We start from the raw sequence: 19,572 nt of genomic DNA, 5'->3' as shown, positions 1-19,572 counted from the left end.
AGTGGGGGTAGACCATGTTTTATAGTGGGGGTAGACCATGTTTTATAGTGGGGGTAGACCATGTTTTTATAGTGGGGGTAGACCATGTTTTATAGTGGGGGTAGACCATGTTTTATAGTGGGGTAGACCATGTTTTTTATAGTGGGGTAGACCATGTTTTATAGTGGGGGTAGGGTAGACCATGTTTTATAGTGGGGGTAGACCATGTTTTATAGTGGGGGTAGACCATGTTTTATAGTGGGGTAGACCATGTTTTATAGTGGGGGTAGACCATGTTTTATAGTGGGGTAGACCATGTTTTATAGTGGGGGTAGACCATGTTTTATAGTGGGGTAGACCATGTTTTATAGTGGGGGGACCATGGTAGACCATGTTTTATAGTGGGGGTAGACCATGTTTTATAGTGTTTTATAGGGGTAGACCATGTTTTATAGTGGGGGTAGACCATGTTTTATAGGTAGACCATGGGGTAGACCATGTTTTATAGTGGGGGTAGACCATGTTTTATAGTGGGGGTAGACCATGTTTTATAGTGGGGGTGGGGGTAGACCATGTTTTATAGTGGGGGTAGACCATGTTTTATAGTGGGGTAGACCATGTTTTTTTATAGTGGGGTTTTATATAGACCATGTTTTATAGTGGGGATAGACCATGTTTTATAGTAGACCATGGGGTAGACCATGTTTTATAGTGGGGTAGACCATGTTTTATAGTGGGGGACCATGACCATGTTTTATAGTGGGGTAGACCATGTTTTATAGTGGGGTAGACCATGGTGGGGTAGACCATGTTTTTTATATGTTTTATAGTGGGGTAGACCATGTTTTATAGTGGGGATAGACCATGTTTTATAGTGGGGGTAGACCATGTTTTATAGTGGGGTAGACCATGTTTTATAGTGGGGTAGACCATGTTTTATAGTGGGGTAGACCATGTTTTATAGTGGGGTAGACCATGTTTTTAGTAGGGGGTAGACCATGTTTTATAGTGGGGGTAGACCATGTTTTATAGTGGGGATAGACCATGTTTTATAGTGGGGGTAGACCATGTTTTATAGTGGGGTAGACCATGTTTTATAGTGGGGTAGACCATGTTTTATAGTGGGGTAGATGTTTTATAGTGGGGGTAGACTATGTTTTATAGTGGGGGTAGACCATGTTTTATAGTGGGGTAGACCATGTTTTATAGTATAGACCATGTTTTATAGTGGGGGGTAGACCATGTTTTATAGTGGGGGGACCATGTTTTATAGACCATGTTTTATAGTGGGGGGGGTAGACCATGTTTTATAGTGGGGTAGACCATGTTTTATAGTGGGGGTAGACCATGTTTTATAGTGGGGTAGACCATGTTTTATAGTGGGGTAGACCATGTTTTATAGTGGGGGTAGACCATGTTTTATAGTGGGGGTAGACCATGTTTTATAGTGGGGTAGACCATGTTTTATAGTGGGGGTAGACCATGTTTTATAGGGGGGTAGACCATGTTTTATAGACCATGTTTTGGGGGTAGACCATGTTTTATAGTGGGGGTAGACCATGTTTTATAGTGGGGTAGACCATGTTTTATAGTGGGGGTAGACCATGTTTTTTATAGTGGGGTAGACCATGTTTTTTATAGACCATGTTTTATGGGGGTAGACCATGTTTTATAGTGGGGTAGACCATGTTTTATAGTATAGTGGGGGGGTAGACCATGTTTTATAGTGGGGTAGACCATGTTTTATAGTGGGGTAGACCATGTGGGGGTAGACCATGTTTTATAGTGGGGGTAGACCATGTTTTATAGTGGGGGTAGACCATGTTTTATAGTGGGGGTAGACCATGTTTTATAGTGGGGTAGACCATGTTTTTATAGTGGGGGTAGACCATGTTTTATAGTGGGGGTAGACCATGTTTTATAGTGGGGGTAGACCATGTTTTATAGTGGGGTAGACCATGTTTTTTATAGTAGGGGGTAGACCATGTTTTATAGTGGGGTAGACCATGTTTTATAGTGGGGGTAGACCATGTTTTATAGTGGGGGTAGACCATGTTTTATAGTGGGGTAGACCATGTTTTATAGTGGGGTAGACCATGTTTTATAGTGGGGTAGACCATGTTTTATAGTGTTTTATAGTGGGGTAGACCATGTTTTATAGTGGGGGTAGACCATGTTTTATAGTGGGGTAGACCATGTTTTATAGTGGGGGTAGACCATGTTTTATAGTGTTTTATAGGGGGTAGACCATGTTTTATAGTGGGGGTAGACCATGTTTTATAGTGGGGTAGACCATGTTTTATAGTGGGGGTAGACCATGTTTTATAGTGGGGGTAGACCATGTTTTATAGTGGGGGTAGACCATGTTTTATAGTGGGGTAGACCATGTTTTATAGTGGGGGTAGACCATGTTTTTATAGACCATGTTTTATAGGGGGTAGACCATGTTTTATAGTGGGGGTAGACCATGTTTTATAGTGGGGGTAGACCATGTTTTATAGTGGGGGTAGACCATGTTTTATAGTGGGGGTAGACCATGTTTTATAGTGGGGGTAGACCATGTTTTATAGTAGGGGGTAGACCATGTTTTATAGTGGGGGTAGACCATGTTTTATAGTGGGGGTAGACCATGTTTTATAGTGGGGGTAGACCATGTTTTTATAGACCATGTTTTATGGGGGTAGACCATGTTTTATAGTGGGGGTAGACCATGTTTTATAGTGGGGTAGACCATGTTTTATAGTGGGGGGGGTAGACCATGTTTTATAGTGGGGGTAGACCATGTTTTATAGTGGGGGTAGACCATGTTTTATAGTGGGGGTAGACCATGTTTATAGTGGGGGGTAGACCATGGGGTAGACCATGTTTTATAGTGGGGTAGACCATGTTTTATAGTGGAGGTAGACCATGTTTTATAGTGGGGGTAGACCATGTTTTATAGTGGGGGTAGACCATGTTTTATACTGGAGGTTTACCATGTTTTATAGTGGGGGTAGACCATGTTTTATAGTGGGGGTAGACCATGTTTTATACTGGAGGTTTACCATGTTTTATAGTGGGGGTAGGTTTTATTGGGGACCATGTTTTATAGTGGGGTAGACCATGTTTTATAGTGGGGGTAGACCATGTTTTATAGTGGGGGTAGACCATGTTTTATAGTGGGGGTAGACCATGTTTTATAGTGGGGTAGACCATGTTTTATAGTGGGGTAGACCATGTTTTATAGTGGGGTAGACCATGTTTTATAGTGGGGTAGACCATGTTTTATAGTGGGGGTAGACCATGTTTTATAGTGGAGGTAGACCATGTTTTATAGTGGAGGTAGACCATGTTTTATAGAAGGTAGACCATGTTTTATAGTGGGGGTAGACCATGTTTTATAGTGGAGTGGGGGTAGACCATGTTTTATAGTGGGGGTAGACCATGTTTTATAGTGGGGTAGACCATGTTTTATAGTGGGGTAGACCATGTTTTATAGTGGGGGTAGACCATGTTTTATAGTGGGGGTAGACCATGTTTTATAGACCATGTTTTATAGGGGGAGACCATGTTTTATAGAACCATGTTTTATAGTGGGGGTAGACCATGTTTTATAGTGGGGGTAGACCATGTTTTAATAGTAGGGGGTAGACCCATGTTTTATAGTGGGGGTAGACCATGTTTTATAGTGGAGTTAGACCATGTTTTATAGTGGAGGTAGACCATGTTTTATAGTGGGGGTAGACCATGTTTTATAGTGGGGGTAGACCATGTTTTATAGTGGGGGTAGACCATGTTTTATAGTGGGGGTAGACCATGTTTTATAGTGGAGTTAGACCATGTTTTATAGTGGAGGTAGACCATGTTTTATAGTGGGGGTAGACCATGTTTTATAGTGGGGGTAGACCATGTTTAATAGTGGGGGTAGACCATGTTTTATAGTGGGGGTAGACCATGTTTTATAGTGGAGTTAGACCATGTTTTATAGTGGAGGTAGACCATGTTTTTATAGTGGGGGTAGACCATGTTTTATAGTGGGTAGACCATGTTTTATAGTGGGGTAGACCATGTTTTTTATAGTAGTGGGGTAGACCATGTTTTTATAGTAGACCATGTTTTATAGGGGGTAGACCATGTTTTATAGTGGACCAGTTAGACCATGTTTTATAGTGGAGGTAGACCATGTTTTATAGTGGGGGTAGACCATGTTTTATAGTGGGGGTAGACCATGTTTTATAGTGGGGGTAGACCATGTTTTATAGTGGGGGTAGGCAGCTTGAGGCACAGGTGAAACAATATGTTCTTCCCAAATGGCACCCTATTGTTCCTGGTCAATAGTAGTGTACTTAGCATATGTGTGCCATTATATAGTACTGTTTGGCCATCTTGAGACGCCGTAGAAGTTTTGAGAATGACACAAATCAGGGGTAAAGCCAGTTCAGTCCTCTATGATAGCAGTGAGACATGCATACACTGTACTGCCACATTGAAAAGATCTATTCATTATGAGCCCTCATAACCTAAAGCAGTGCCGGATTAAACACAACTGCTTATAGACTGAGCCATGTGTGGGAGTAGTAAATTGAACCGCTTCAGGCGAAGAGCTAGGGTCAACAGCTATAGCATTACAACTCACACTGTAGGCCGAGTTAAACATAAAAGCCAAGCTGTCCGTGTAGTGACCCTGGCTTCCTGTGTGAGAACGGGTTAACCAGTCCCTTCATTTTCACAGTCAGCTGCGGGATCGGGGCACCACCAGTACAAAGCTTGCTCAGGAATGATAGCAGGCAGGTGTGAGTGCATCTGCATGCACAGTGAGTCGAAGACTTTTGGTGGATGGCCTTGTGTCAAGAAGGGCAGCAAAGAAGCCACTTCTCTCCAGGAAAAACATCTGGGACAGACTGATATTCTGCAAAAGGTACAGGGATTGGGCAGCTGAGGACTGGGGTAAAGTTATTGTCTCTGATGAATCCCCTTTCCCATTTTTTGGGGCATCCGGAAAAAAAGCTTGTCTGGAGAAGACAAGGTGAGCTCTACCATCAGTCCTGTGTCATGCCAACAGTAAAGCATCCTGAGACCATCATGTTTGGGGTTGCTTCTCAGGCAAGGGAGTGGGCTCACTCACAATTTTGCCAAAGAACACAGCCATGAATAAAGAATGGTACCAACACATCCCCCGAGAGCAACTTCTCCCAACCATCCAGGAACAGTTTGGTGATGAACAATGCCTTTTCCAGCATGATGGAGCACTTTGCCATAAGGCAAAAGGGATAACTAAGTGGCTCGGGGAACAAACTTTGATATTTTGGGTCCATGACCAGGAAACTCCCCAGACCTTAATCCCATTGAGAACTTGTGGTCAATCCTCAAGAGGCGGGTGGACAAACAAAAACCCACAAATTCTAAACAAGCATTGATTATGCAAGGATGGCCTGCCATCAGTCAGGATGTGGTCCAGAAGTTAATTAACAGCATGCCAGGGCGGATTGCAGAGGTCTTGAAAAAGAAGGGTCAACACTGTAAATAGTGACTCTTTGCATCAACTTCATGTAATTGTCAATAAAAGCCTTTGATACTTATGAAATGCTTATAATTATACTTCAGTATCCATAGTAACATCTGACAAAAATATCTAAAGACACTGAAGCAGCAAACTTTGTGGAAATTAATATTCGTGTCATTCTCAAAACTTTTGGCCACGACTGTACACTTCCTCAAATTAGTCAGAATTCATTTAAGATTAAAACTGTCCTTAGTTTTGACGTTTTTGTTGAGAAGATTTTACATCTTACTAATACATTTGGCGATTAGTCTCTCGTTAAATGACAGCGAACACTTCCTTAAAGAATCCCTACTGTTGACCAATCACAGACAAAGGGGCGTAGACTTCGGCTGCCGACTTCGGTTTGCCTTGTGACCAAAACAAACAAAAACGTTACAAAATGTCATCATAGTATACTTTTCCCAACTTCCTCCCAAAAATGTGGTAAATGAGTAAAAATATATATGTACTGCATATACAGAGCTTTCAGAAAGCATTCAGACCCCTTCCCTTTTTACACATTTTGTTACGTTACAGCCTTGTACTAAAATGGATTAAATAAAATGTTTTCCTCATCAATCTACACACAATACACCATAATGACAAAGAGAAAACAGATTTTTAGACATTTTTGCAAATGTATTACAAATACATAACAGATATACCTTATTTACATAATTATATATATTTACATAAGTATACAGACCCTTTGCTATGAGACTCGAAAATTGAGCTCAGGTAAATCCTGTTTCCATTGATCATCCTTGAGATGTTTCTACAACTTGATTGGAGTCCACCTGTGGTAAATTCAATTGATTGGACATGATTTGGAAAGGCACACACCTGTCTATATAAGGTCCCACAGTTGACAGTGCATGTCAGAGCAAAAACCAAGTCATCAGGTTGAAGGATGTGTTGTTAGAGCTCAGAGACAGGATTGTGTCGAGGCACAGATCTTGGGAAGGGTACCAAAAATGTCTGCAACATTGAAGGTCCCCAAAAACACAGTGGCCTCCATCATTCTTAAATGGAAGAAGTTTGGAACCACCAAGACTCTTCCTAGATCTGGCCGCCCGGCCAAACTGAGAAATCAGGGGAGAAGGGCCTTGGTAAGGAAGGTGACCAAGAGCCCAATGGTCACTGACAGAGATCTATAGTTCCTCTGTGGAGATGGGAGAACCTTCCAGAAGGACAACCAGCTATGCAGCACTCCACCAATCAGGCCTTTAAGGTAGGGTGGACAGATGGAAGCCACTCCTCAGTAAAAGGCACATAACAGCCCAAAGGCACGTAAAGGACTCTCAGAGAAACAAGATTCTCTGGTCTGATGAAACCAAGATTGAACTCTTCGGCCTGAATGCCAAGCGTCACGTCTGGAGGAAACCTGGCACCATCCTTACGGTGAAGCATGGTGGTGGCAGCATGATGCTGTGGAGGTGTTTTTCAGCAGCAGGGACTGGGAGACTAGTCAGGATCGAGGCAAAGAGGAACGGAGCAAAGTGCAAAGAGATCCTTGATGAAAACCTGCTCCAGAGCGCTCAGGACCTCAGACTGGGGTGAAGGTTCACCTACCAACAGGACAACGACCCTAAGCACACAGCCAAGACAATGCAGGAGTGGCTTCTGGACAAGTCTCTGAATGTCCTTGAGTGGCCCAGCCAGAGCCCGACTTGAACACGATAGAACATCTCTGAAGAGACCTCAAAATAGCTGTGCAGCGATGCTCCCCTTCCAACCTGACAGAGCTGGAGAGGATCTGCAGAGAAGAATTGGAGAAACTCCCCAAATACAGGTGTCCCAAGCTTGTAGCATCATACCCAAGAAGACACGAGGCTGTAATCCTTGCCAAAGGTGCTTCAACAAAGTACTGAGTAAAAATCTGAATATTTATGTAAATGTAATATTTCATTATTTTTTTACACATTGGCAAAAATTGCTTTGTCATTATGGGTTATTGTGTGTAGATTGAAATGTATTTAATCCATTTTAGAATAAGGCTGTAACGTCCTCAGTTTCTCTGGTTTACTATTTCTAGGTCTGTGTTTGGGTAAAATTAACATTTTTGTTCTATTCTATTTTTGTTTTATTCTATTAACTGCTGACAACATTTCTCTCAAATTAAAACATTGTCATTTAGAGCGTTTATTTGCAGAAAATGACAACTGGTCAAAATAACAATAAAGATGCAATGTTTTGTCAGACCTTGAATAGTGGAAAGAAAGTAAGTTCATTTTTAAACAACACAATACTAATACTAACACAATACTAATACTAACACAATACTAATACTAACACAATACTAATGTTTTAACTTGTTGTCAGTAGTTTATAGAATAAAACAATATCTGACTGCAATACCTTTTTCCTTATGATTCATTGTTTTACTGTCTGTTTTGCCATTTATGAATGTGTTAATCATTTAGTTTCTATGGCCTATAGCTGTAAAATGACAATATTAAATATATATATATATATATATATATATTTAATTATATTTTTTGTTGTTACCTAAAATTCTAAATCAAATTGATAAATTATCCATGGTGAAACAATTCCATATGTTTAGGGTTAGGGTTAATAGAATGCATCTGTCCTCTCTCTCTCTCTCTCTCTCCTCTCTGTCTCTCTCCCTCTCTCTCTCTCCCCTCTCTCTCCTCTCTCTCTCTTTGTCTCTCTCCCCCTCTCTCACTCCTCTCTGTCTCTCTCTCCTCTCTGTCTCTCTCTCTCTCTCTCTCTTTGTCTCTCTCCCCCTCTCTCACTCCTCTCTGTCTCTCCCCTCTCTCTCCTCTCTCTTTGTCTCTCTCCCCCTCTCTCTCCTCTCTCTCTCTCTCTCTCTTTGTCTCTCTCCCCCTCACTCTCTCCTCTATCTCTCTCTCTGTCTCTCTCCTCTCTCCTCTCTCTCTATTTGTCTCTCTCCCCCTCTCACTCCTCTGTCTCTCTCCCCCTCTCTCACTCCTCTCTCTCTCTCCCTGTCTCTCTCCTCTCTCCTCTCTCTATTTGTCTCTCTCCCCTCTCTCTCTCTTTGTCTCTCTCCCCCTCACTCTCTCCTCTCTCTCTCTCTGTCTCTCTCCTCTCTCCTCTCTCTCTATTTGTTTCTCTCCCCCTCTCACTCCTCTGTCTCTCTCCCCCCTCTCTCACTCCTCTCTCTCTCTCCCCTCTCTCTGTCTCTCTCCTCTCTCCTCTCTCTCTATTTGTCTCTCTCCCCCTCTCACTCCTGTCTCTCTCCCCCCTCTCTCACTCCTCTCTCTCTCTCCCCTCTCTCTCTCTCTTTGTCTCTCTCCCCCTCTCTCTGTCTCTCTCCCCCTCTCTCACTCCTCTCTGTCTCTCTCCCCTCTCTCCTCTCTCTCTCTCTCCCCTCTCTCTCTTTGTCTCTCTCCCCCTCTCTCTCTCTCCCCTCTCTCTCTTTGTCTCTCTCCCCCTCTCTCCCCCTCTGTCTCTCTCCCCCTCTCTCACTCCTCTTTCTCTCTCTAGGAAGGAGTTCTGTGAGCTGTGTATGGCTAAAGACCGACAAACCAACAAGGTGTTTGTCTGTAAGAAGTTTCTGAAGAAGGACGGGAGGAAAGTACGCAAGGCTGCCAAGAATGAAATCCTGATCCTCAAAATGTACGTGATCCTGTTTAAATGAGTCTTTCTTTATGTATCTGAGTGGGAGTAGAAACCCTGACAGAACATTTGAAAGCAGGCTTATCAAAGTACAGCTGACGGTTTTTGTTTTCTGTTTTCTACATTGATAAAGCCAGGGAGTCCACACACCTGGCATCCCAAATGAACCCCTGACAGAACATTTGAAAGCAGGCTTATCAAAGTACAACTGACGGTTTTTGTTTTCTACATTGATAAAGCCAGGGAGTCTACACACCTGGCATCCCAAATGAAACCCTGTGCCCTGTAGAGTCTACTACTTTCAACACTGGTACAGGGAGGCATTTGAGATGTTCTCCTAAAGCAGGGAGCCATTTGAGATGCAAACCTGTTCTCCAGATCTAAAGCAGACATTCATTTAAAGGAAGAATTAAACCCAGCCAGCAGACACTGTGGTCTTCAGTCCTCAGCCAGCAGACACTGTGGTCCTCAGTCCTCAGCCAGCAGACACTGTGGTCCTCAGTCCTCAGCCAGCAGACACTGTGGTCCTCAGTCCTCAGCCAGCAGACACTGTGGTCCTCAGTCCTCAGCCAGCAGACACTGTGGTCCTCAGTCCTCAGCCAGCAGACACTGTGGTCCTCAGTCCTCAGCCAGACGTAGTCAATAGAAACCAGTTTGTGTGTCTGAATGCCTCCTCCTCTGGCTGTTCCAGGGTCAACCATCCAAATATCCTCCAACTGATCGACACTTTTGAGACGCGGAAGGAGTTCTTCATCATCCAGGAGCTGTGAGTACAGGGTGTCTACTGTATTCATGACCTCCAAGGCTACAGGGTGTCTACTGTATTCATGACCTCCAAGGCTACAGGGTGTCTACTGTATTCATGACCTCCAAGGCTACAGGGTGTCTACTGTATTCATGACCTCCAAGGCTACAGGGTGTCTACTGTATTCATGACCTCCAAGGCTACAGGGTGTCTACTGTATTCATGACCTCCAAGGCTACAGGGTGTCTACTGTATTCATGACCTCCAAGGCTACAGGGTGTCTACTGTATTCATGACCTCCAAGGCTACAGGGTGTCTACTGTATTCATGACCTCCAAGGCTCCAGAGTGCGTTTTACTACGGTGCTCTGCTCCTGTCTGCAACAGAGGAAATACACTATTTTAGCGAGATTAGATATTTACCCTTAATAAAACTGCTGTATTGGTGACTGCACGCCCACCACTGTGTTCCTAAAGCAGTACTAATGGATGAGTGTTTATCCTAGAGTGTGTAGGCAGAGACTCCCTGTGAAAACAAAATGATAACAAAAATCAGCATGAGCTGATGACTGTCAACACACTCACACATGCGTTTAACAGCTCATTGGGTTAGCTCTGGGCTCGGAGGGCTCTTATTGGATAACTGCGATTAGTTTATAACAGATTGCAACAGATATGAGAAGGGAGGCGTGAGACGGGAGGCGTGAGACAGGAGTTAATATTAAAGTAGAGTGACACAGATACAAGCACACTAATGATGATAGAGAGAACAGGGATCTGTTGGACCAGGGGTAATGAGAGACCAGGGGTAATGAGAGACCAGGGGTAATGTGAGAGAGATCAGGAGTAATGAGAGACCAGGGGTAATGTGAGAGAGACCAGGGGTAATGAGAGACCAGGGGTAATGAGAGACCAGGGGTAATGAGAGAGAGACCAGGAGTAATGAGAGACCAGGGGTAATGAGAGAGAGACCAGGGATCTGTTGGATCAGGGGTAATGAGAGAGAGACCAGGGATCTGTTGGACCAGGGGTAATGAGAGAGAGACCAGGGGTAATGAGAGAGAGACCAGGGGTAATGAGAGACCAGGGGTAATGAGAGACCAGGGGTAATGAGAGAGAGAACAGGGATCTGTTGGACAAGGGGTAATGAGAGAGAGAACAGGGGTAATGAGAGACCAGGGGTAATGAGAGAGAGACCATGGATCTGTTGGACCAGGGGTAATGAGAGAGAGACCAGGGGTAATGAGAGACCAGGGGTAATGGGAGAGAGACCAGGGGTAATGGGAGAGAGACCAGGGATCTGTTGGACCAGGGGTAATGAGAGAGAGACCAGGGGTAATGAGAGAGAGACCAGGGGTAATGGGAGAGAGACCAGGGATCCATTGGACCAAGGGTAATGAGAGACCAGGGGTAATGAGAGACCAGGGGTAATGAGAGAGATGCCAGGGATCCATTGGACCAAGGGTAATGAGAGACCAGGGGTAATGAGAGACCAGGGGTAATGAGAGAGATACCAGGGATCCATTGGACCAAGGGTAATGAGAAACCAGGGGTAATGAGAGACCAGGGGTAATGAGAGAGATGCCAGGGATCCATTGGACCAAGGGTAATAAGAGACCAGGGGTAATGAGAGAGAGACCAGGGGTAATGAGAGAGAGACCAGGGGTAATGGGAGAGAGACCAGGGGTAATGAGAGAGAGACCAGGGGTAATGAGAGAGATGCCAGGGATCCATTGGACCAAGGGTAATAAGAGACCAGGGGTAATGAGACAGAGACCAGGGGTAATGACAGAGAGACCAGGGGTAATGAGAGAGAGCCCAGGGAGCCATTGGACCAGGGGTAATGAGAGAGAGACCAGGGGTAATGGGAGAGAGATCAGGGGTAATGGGAGAGAGACCAGGGGTAATGAGAGAGATCCCAGGGAGCCATTGGACCAGGGGTAATGAGAGAGAGACCAGGGGTAATGGGAGAGAGACCAGGGGTAATGGGAGAGAGACCAGGGGCAATGAGAGAGAGCCCAGGGGTAATGGGAGAGAGACCAGGGGTAATGGGAGAGAGACCAGGGATCTGTTGGACCAGGGGCAATGAGAGAGAGACCAGGGGTAATGAGAGAGATACCAGGGATCCATTGGACCAAGGGTAATGAGACCAGGGGTAATGAGAGACCAGGGGTAATGGGAGAGATGCCAGGGATCCATTGGACCAAGGGTAATGAGAGACCAGGGGTAATAAGAGACCAGGGGTAATGAGAGAGAGACCAGGGGTAATGAGAGACCAGGGGTAAGAGAGACCAGGGGTAATGAGAGAGAGACCAGGGGTAATGAGAGAGAGACCAGGGAGCCATTGGACCAGGGTTAATGAGAGAGAGACCAGGGGTAATGGGAGAGAGACCAGGGGTAATGGGAAAGGGACCAGGGGTAATGAGAGAGATCCCAGGGAGCCATTGGACCAGGGGTAATGAGAGAGAGACCAGGGGTAATGGGAGAGCGACCAGGGGTAATGGGAGAGAGACCAGGGGTAATGAGAGAGAGACCAGGGGTAATGGGAGAGAGACCAGGGGTAATGAGAGAGATCCCAGGGAGCCATTGGACCAGGGGTAATGAGAGAGAGACCAGGGGTAATGGGAGAGAGACCAGGGGTAATGGGAGAGAGACCAGGGGTAATGGGAGAGATACCATTATTGTACCATTATACCATTATTGTATCACAACCGGCCATGATTGGGAGTCCCATAGGGAGATTTAGATAGGATACGGCCCAGCGTCGTCCGGGTTTGGCCGGAGAAGGCCGTCATTGTAATTAAGAATTTGTTCTTAACTGACTTGTCTAGTTAAATAAAGGTTACATAAAGAAAATGTAATGGACTAATAACAAGTGTGTGTGTGTGTGTGTGTGTGTGTGTGTGTGTGTGTGTGTGTGTGTGTGTGTGTGTTTTGCAGGGCTACAGGCGGTGATGTGTTTGACTGGATTCTGGACCAGGGGAATTACACAGAGAGAGATGCTTCCAACGTGATCAAACAGGTTCTAGAGGCTGTATCCTATCTACACTCACTCAACATCGTACACAGGAACCTCAAGGTAGGTCACAGGGTGTGTAAAACCAAGAAACCTTGAGGAGTCCCTCCTAACATTAAAGCACCCCTCCCCTCATCTTGCCCAAAGCTAAATCTCCTCCATTTAGTAAACACAGGGACTATGGTTACATGCACACAATAATAAGATTATTGTGAATAGTCCGATTAATATAATAATTTGTTTAAACCGCTTACATTCTTTGCAAGAAGAATGATTTCCCTAGCAATGTATTACATGGACAAATCTAAAAGCAGGCTACCTAAAGGGAGTTACCTAAAGGGAGTTCTAATCAGGCTACCTAAAGGGAGTTCTAATCAGGCTACCTAAAGGGAGTTCTAATCAGGCTACCTAAAGGGAGTTCTAATCAGGCTACCTAAAAGGGAGTTCAAATCAGGCTACCTAAAAGGGAGTTCAAATCAGGCTACCTAAAGGGAGTTCAAATCAGGCTACCTAAAGGGAGTTCAAATCAGGCTACCTAAAGGGAGTTCTAATCAGGCTACCTAAAGGGAGTTCAAATCAGGCTACCTAAAGGGAGTTCAAATCAGGCTACCTAAAGGGGAGTTCTGATCAGGCTACCTAAAGGGAGTTCAAATCACCAATCTAAATAAACGTTTTACCACAGCAACCATGTGAAAACAATTTCAAAAGATGCATACGTTCAGTTTTTTCCGAACACTCGTTCATAAGAGGGAGGTTTGCGTTACCGGTGCTGGCACATGCTCAGGTCAAACACGCAGCTGGAACAACAACTAAGTTGTTCACGTCCTTATCATTTGAAAGATTGCTCAGAAAAACAGGGGTTTTAAACAGCGTGTGCTTACTTTGATTTTGACCTTACGCCTATTAAGATAAGATAAGTGTTTACATGACTAGTATTAAGATAAGATAAGTGTTTACATGACTAGTATTAAGATAAGATAAGTGTTTACATGACTAGCGCCATACTCGGCCTTCTGCCATTGTCAGGATTATTGAAGATTTATTGTCACGATGGTCGTAAGAAGCGGACCAAAGCGCAGCGTGGTGTGAATGCATCATTTAATAGATGACGAAAAGCACGAAGAAAACTGTACAAAAACAATAAACAAATAACGACCGTGACGCGATCATAAGGCCTGTGCTGACACAAGCAACTAACATAGACAATCACCCACAACCCAAAATGACAAAACAGGCTACCTAAATATGGCTCCCAATCAGAGACAACGACTAACACCTGCCTCTGATTGAGAACCATATCAGGCCAAACACAGAAACAGACAAACTAGACATACAACATAGAATGCCCACTCAGATCACACCCTGACCAAACAAAACATAGAAACATACAAAGCAAACTATGGTCAGGGTGTGACAGTACTCCCCCCCAGTGGGGTCCTTTAGTGAGGGTCTGGGTGGGCATCTGTCCGCGGTGGCAGCTCTGGCGCTGGACGTGGCCCCCACTTCACCATAGTCTTAGTCCACTTTAGTAGCATCCTTTGAGCGGCGACCCTCGCCGCCGACCTAGGACTGGCAACCCTACCAAAGGACCACACTGGACTGAGGGGCAGCTCAGGACTGAGGGGCAGCACCTGTAGGGCTGAGACGGAGAGACAGCCTGGTGCGTGGAGGAGGCACCGGATAGACCGGACCGAGAAGGAGCACTGGAGATCTGGAGCACCGAGCCTCCCCAACCTTCCCTGGTTGAATGCTCCCGGTCGCCCTGCCAGTGCGGCGAGGTGGAATAGCCTGTGCTGTGCAGGCGAACCGGGGACACCATGCGTAAGGCTGGTGCCTTAGGAGACGCACTGGAGACCAGATGCGTAGAGCCAGTTTCATGGCACCTGGCTCGTTGCCCACTCTAGCCCGGTCGATATGAGGAGCTGGTATGTACCGCACCGGGCTATGCACCCGCACTGGGGACACCATGCGCTCCACAGCATAACACAGTGCCTGCCCGGTCTCTCTCGCCCTCCGGTAAGCGCAGGAAGTTGGCGCAGGTCTCCTACCTGGCTTCGCCACACTTCCTGTGTGCCTCCCCCCCAAGAAATGTTTGAGGCTGAATCTCGGGCTTCCATCCGTGCCGCCGTGCTGCCTCCTCATACCAGCGCCTCTCCGCCTTCGCCGCCTCCAGCTCTTCTTTGGGGCGGCGATATTCTCCTGGCTGTGCCCAGGGTCCTTTACCGTCCAACTCGTCCTCCCATGTCCATTCCTCCTCGCGCTGCTCCTGCTGCCGCTGCCTGTCACCACGCCGCTTGGTCCTTGGTTGGTGGGTGATTCTGTCATGATCGTCGTATGAAGCGGACCAAAGCGCAGCGTGGTGTGTGTTCATGATGATTTTTTTTATTAAAGAAAGCACTGAACACTGAATACAAACTATACAAAACAATAAACGAATAACGACCGTGAAGCTATAATGAGAACTGTGCTGACACAAGCAACTGACATAGACAATCATCCACAAACAAACAGTGAAACCCAGGCTACCTAAGTATGATTCTCAATCAGAGACAACTAATGACACCTGCCTCTGATTGAGAACCATACTTGGCCGAAACATAGAAATCCCCAAATCATAGAAAAACAAACATAGACTGCCCACCCCAACTCACGCCCTGACCATACTAAATAATGACAAAACAAAGGAAATAAAGGTCAGAACGTGACAGCCATAATCAGTTTAATCTCTAATTATTAGTGTGCATGTAAACGTGCTCAGTTTCTTTTGGGACACATAGAAGAGAGATGCTGTTACATACACTCACACACACACACACACATCCCGCTATGCCCTCCGACAAACCATCAAACATGCAAAGCGTCAATATAGGACCAAGATCGAATTTCGAGGCTAGCAACACTGAACCATGCATGAGAGCACCAGCTGTCCCGGGCGACTGTGTGATCATGCTTTCCGTAGATGATGTGAGTAAGACCTTTACATTTACAAAGCCGCAGGGCCAGAACGATTACCAGGATGTGTACTCAGTGTCTTCACTGACATGTTCAACCTCCCTGACCCAGTCTGTAATACCTATATGTTTTCCAGCAGACCACCATAGTCCCTGTGCCTAAGAAAACCAAGGTAACCTGTCTAAATGACTATCGCCCCATAGCACTAACATCTGTAGCCATGAAATGCTTTGAAAGGATGGTCAAGGACTCACATCAACACCATCATCCCAGACTCCCTGGACCCACTCGGGCGGCAGGGTAGCCTAGTGGTTAGAGCATTGGACTAGTAAACGGAAGGTTGCAAGTTCAAATCCCCGAGCTGACAAGGTACAAATCTGTCGTTCTGCCCCTGAACAGGCAGTTCAGAACACTATGACGTCATTGAAAATAAGAATGTGTTCTTAACTGACTTGCGTAGTAAAATAAAGGTTAAAAAAAATTAATAAAACTCCAATTTGCATACCGCCCAAACAGAACCATGGTAAAGATATGAAGCTCTAGTGTGTGTGTGGTGTGTTTTGTGGTTCTACAGTTGGAGAACCTGATGTACTACACAGAGAACAATCACAACAAAGTGGTTCTGCGGGATTTCTACCTGTCCAAGTTTGAGAACGGTTCCATCACAGAACCCTGTGGAACACCGGAGTACCTGGGTAAGGTACCTCTCGCTCTTCCCCCTCTTTCTGCTCTCCTCCTCTCTGTATTTCCCTTCTTTCCTCCTCCAGTCCTCTATCTACAATAAAGGGAAGCTCAGTCATTCACACAGGAGACTAGTTACATTAATCAGATAAATAATGAGAGCTGGAGAAAGAGAGGAAGGGAAATAAATTAACTTAACCTTCTCTCTGTCCCCCCACCTCTCCATCACCCCTTAACCTTCTCTCTGTCCACCTCTCCATCCCCCACCTCTCCACCTTCTCTCTCCCCCCCACCTCTCCATCACCCCTTAACCTTCTCTCTGTCCCCCCCCACCTCTCCATCACCCCTTAACCTTCTCTCTGTCCCCCCACATCTCCATCACCCCTTAACTTTCTCTCTGTCCCCCACCTCTCCATCACCCCTTAACCTTCTCTCTGTCCCCCCCCCTCTCCACCACCCCTTAACCTTCTCTCTGTCCCCCCACCTCTCCATCACCATCACCCCTTAACCTTCTCTCTGTCCCCCCACCTCTCCACCACCCCTTAACCTTCTCTCTGTCCCCCCCCCACCTCTCCATCACCCCTTAACCTTCTCTCTGTCCCCCCACCTCTCCATCACCCCTTAACCTTCTCTCTGTCCCCCCACCTCTCCCCCCACCTCTCCACCTCTCCATCACCCCTTAACCTCTCTCTCTGTCCCCCCACCTCTCTACCTCTCCATCACCCCTTAACCTTCTCTCTGTACCCTCCACCTCTCCATCACCCCTTAACCTTTTCTCTGTCCCCCCCCACCTCTCCATCACCCCTTAACCTTCTCTCTGTCCCCCCACCTCTCCACCTCTCCATCACCCCTTAACCTTCTCTCTGTCCCCCCACCTCTCCATCACCCCTTAACCTTCTCTCTGTCCCCCCCCACCTCTCCATCACCCCTTAACCTTCTCTCTGTGTCGGCTACCTGTCCCCCCACCTCTCCACCTCTCCATCACCCCTTAACCTCTCTGTCATAGAGGAGTAATAACATGTCAGCCCCCACCTCTCCATCACCCCTTAACCTTCTCTCTGTCCCCCCACCTCTCCATCACTCTTAACCTTCTCTCTGTCCCCCCACCTCTCCATCTCTCCATCACCCCTTAACCTTCTCTCTGTCCCCCCACCTCTCCATCACCCCTTCACCTTGTCTCTAATTCTCTCACTCGCTCTCAATTCAAATTCAATTCTCTCTCTCCCAGCTCCTGAGGTTGTGGCCAGACACCGGTACGGTCGACCGGTGGACTGTTGGGCAGTAGGGGTCATCATGTACATACTGTGAGTGTTCATAGAGGAGTTATAACCTGTCGGCTACACACTGTGAGTGTTCATAGAGGAGTTATAACCTGTCGTCTACATACTGTGATGTTGGCTACATACTGTGTGTGTTCATAGAGGAGTTATAACATGTCGGCTACATACTGTGAGTGTTCATAGAGGAGTTATAACATGTCGGCTACATACTGTGAGTGTTCATAGAGGAGTAATAACATGTCAGCTACATACTGTGAGTGTTCATAATGGAGTTATATCATGTCGGCTACATACTGTGATGTCGGCTACATACTGTGAGTGTTCATAGAGGAGTTATAACATGTCGGCTACATACTGTGAGTGTTCATAGTGGAGTTATATCATGTTGGCTACATACTGTAAAGTCAGCTACATACTGTGAGTGTTCATAGAGGAGTTATAACCTGTCGTCTACATACTGTGATGTCGGCTACATACTGTGATGTCGGCTACATACTGTGAGTGTTCATAGAGGAGTTATAACATGTCGGCTACATACTGTGAGTGTTCATAATGGAGTTATATCATGTCGGCTACATACTGTGATGTCAGCTACATACTGTGATGTCGGCTACATACTGTGAGTGTTCATAGAGGAGTTATAACATGTCGGCTACATACTGTGAGTGTTCATAGTGGAGTTATATCATGTCGGCTACATACTGTGAAGTCAGCTACATACTGTGAGTGTAGAGGAGTTATCATGTCGGCTACACACTGTGAGTGTTCATTATATAACTGTCGAAGTCAGCTACATACTGTGAGTGTTCATAGAGGAGTTATAACCTGTCGGCTACACACTGTGAGTGTTCATAGAGGAGTTATAACATGTCGGCTACACACTGTGAGTGTTCATAGAGGAGTTATAACATGTCAGCTACATACTGTGAGTGTTCATAGAGGAGTTATAAGATGTCGGCTACATACTGTGAGTGTTGATAGAGGAGTTATAACATGTTGGCTACATACTGTGATGTCGGCTACATACTGTGTGTGTTCATAGAGGAGTTATAACATGTCGGCTACATACTGTGATGTTGGCTACATACTGTGTGTGTTCATAGAGGAGTTATAACATGTCGGCTACATACTGTGAGTGTTCATAGAGGAGTTATAACATGTCGGCTACATACTGTGAGTGTTCATAATGGAGTTATATAGAGGAGTTATAAGTGTTCATAGAGGAGTTATCTGGCTACATACTGTGATGTGTTCATAATGGAGTTATATCATGTCGGCTACATACTGTGATGTCGGCTACATACTGTGTGTGTTCATAGAGGAGTTATAACATGTCGGCTACATACTGTGAGTGTTCATAATGGAGTTATATCATGTCGGCTATATACTGTGATGTCGGCTACATACTGTGGAGATGTGTTCATAGACTGTGAGTGTTATAAGTTATAATGCTACATACTGTGAGTGTTCATAGAGGAGTTATACATACTGTAGAGGAGAGTGTTCATAATGGAGTTATATCATGTTGGCTACATACTGTGAAGTCAGCTACATACTGTGAGTGTTCATAGAGGAGTTATAACCTGTCGTCTACATACTGTGATGTCGGCTACATACTGTGATGTCGGCTACATACTGTGAGTGTTCATAGAGGAGTTATAACATGTCGGCTACATACTGTGATGTCGGCTACATACTGTGAGTGTTCATAGAGGAGTTATAACATGTCGGCTACATACTGTGAGTGTTCATAATGGAGTTATATCATGTCGGCTACATACTGTGAGTGTTCATAG

General features: G+C 45.5%; 1 protein-coding gene across 1 annotated transcript in view; it reads left to right on the top strand.

Annotated features, from left to right (window-relative positions):
• Positions 1-19,572, top strand: part of camkvl (CaM kinase-like vesicle-associated, like) — a 115,354-nt gene that overhangs the window by 66,223 nt on the left and 29,559 nt on the right. Inside the window, exons 3-7 of the mRNA XM_042299962.1 lie at positions 8,972-9,103; positions 9,795-9,869; positions 12,788-12,926; positions 16,390-16,510; positions 17,725-17,800. Coding sequence (XP_042155896.1) covers positions 8,972-9,103; positions 9,795-9,869; positions 12,788-12,926; positions 16,390-16,510; positions 17,725-17,800 — 543 coding nt within the window. The remainder of the gene's footprint in view (positions 1-8,971; positions 9,104-9,794; positions 9,870-12,787; positions 12,927-16,389; positions 16,511-17,724; positions 17,801-19,572) is intronic.

The sequence above is a fragment of the Oncorhynchus tshawytscha genome, linkage group LG16 (genome assembly GCF_018296145.1).
Source record: "Oncorhynchus tshawytscha isolate Ot180627B linkage group LG16, Otsh_v2.0, whole genome shotgun sequence".
Lineage (NCBI taxonomy): Eukaryota > Metazoa > Chordata > Actinopteri > Salmoniformes > Salmonidae > Oncorhynchus > Oncorhynchus tshawytscha.
This window is presented reverse-complemented; position numbering and strand designations above follow the sequence as displayed.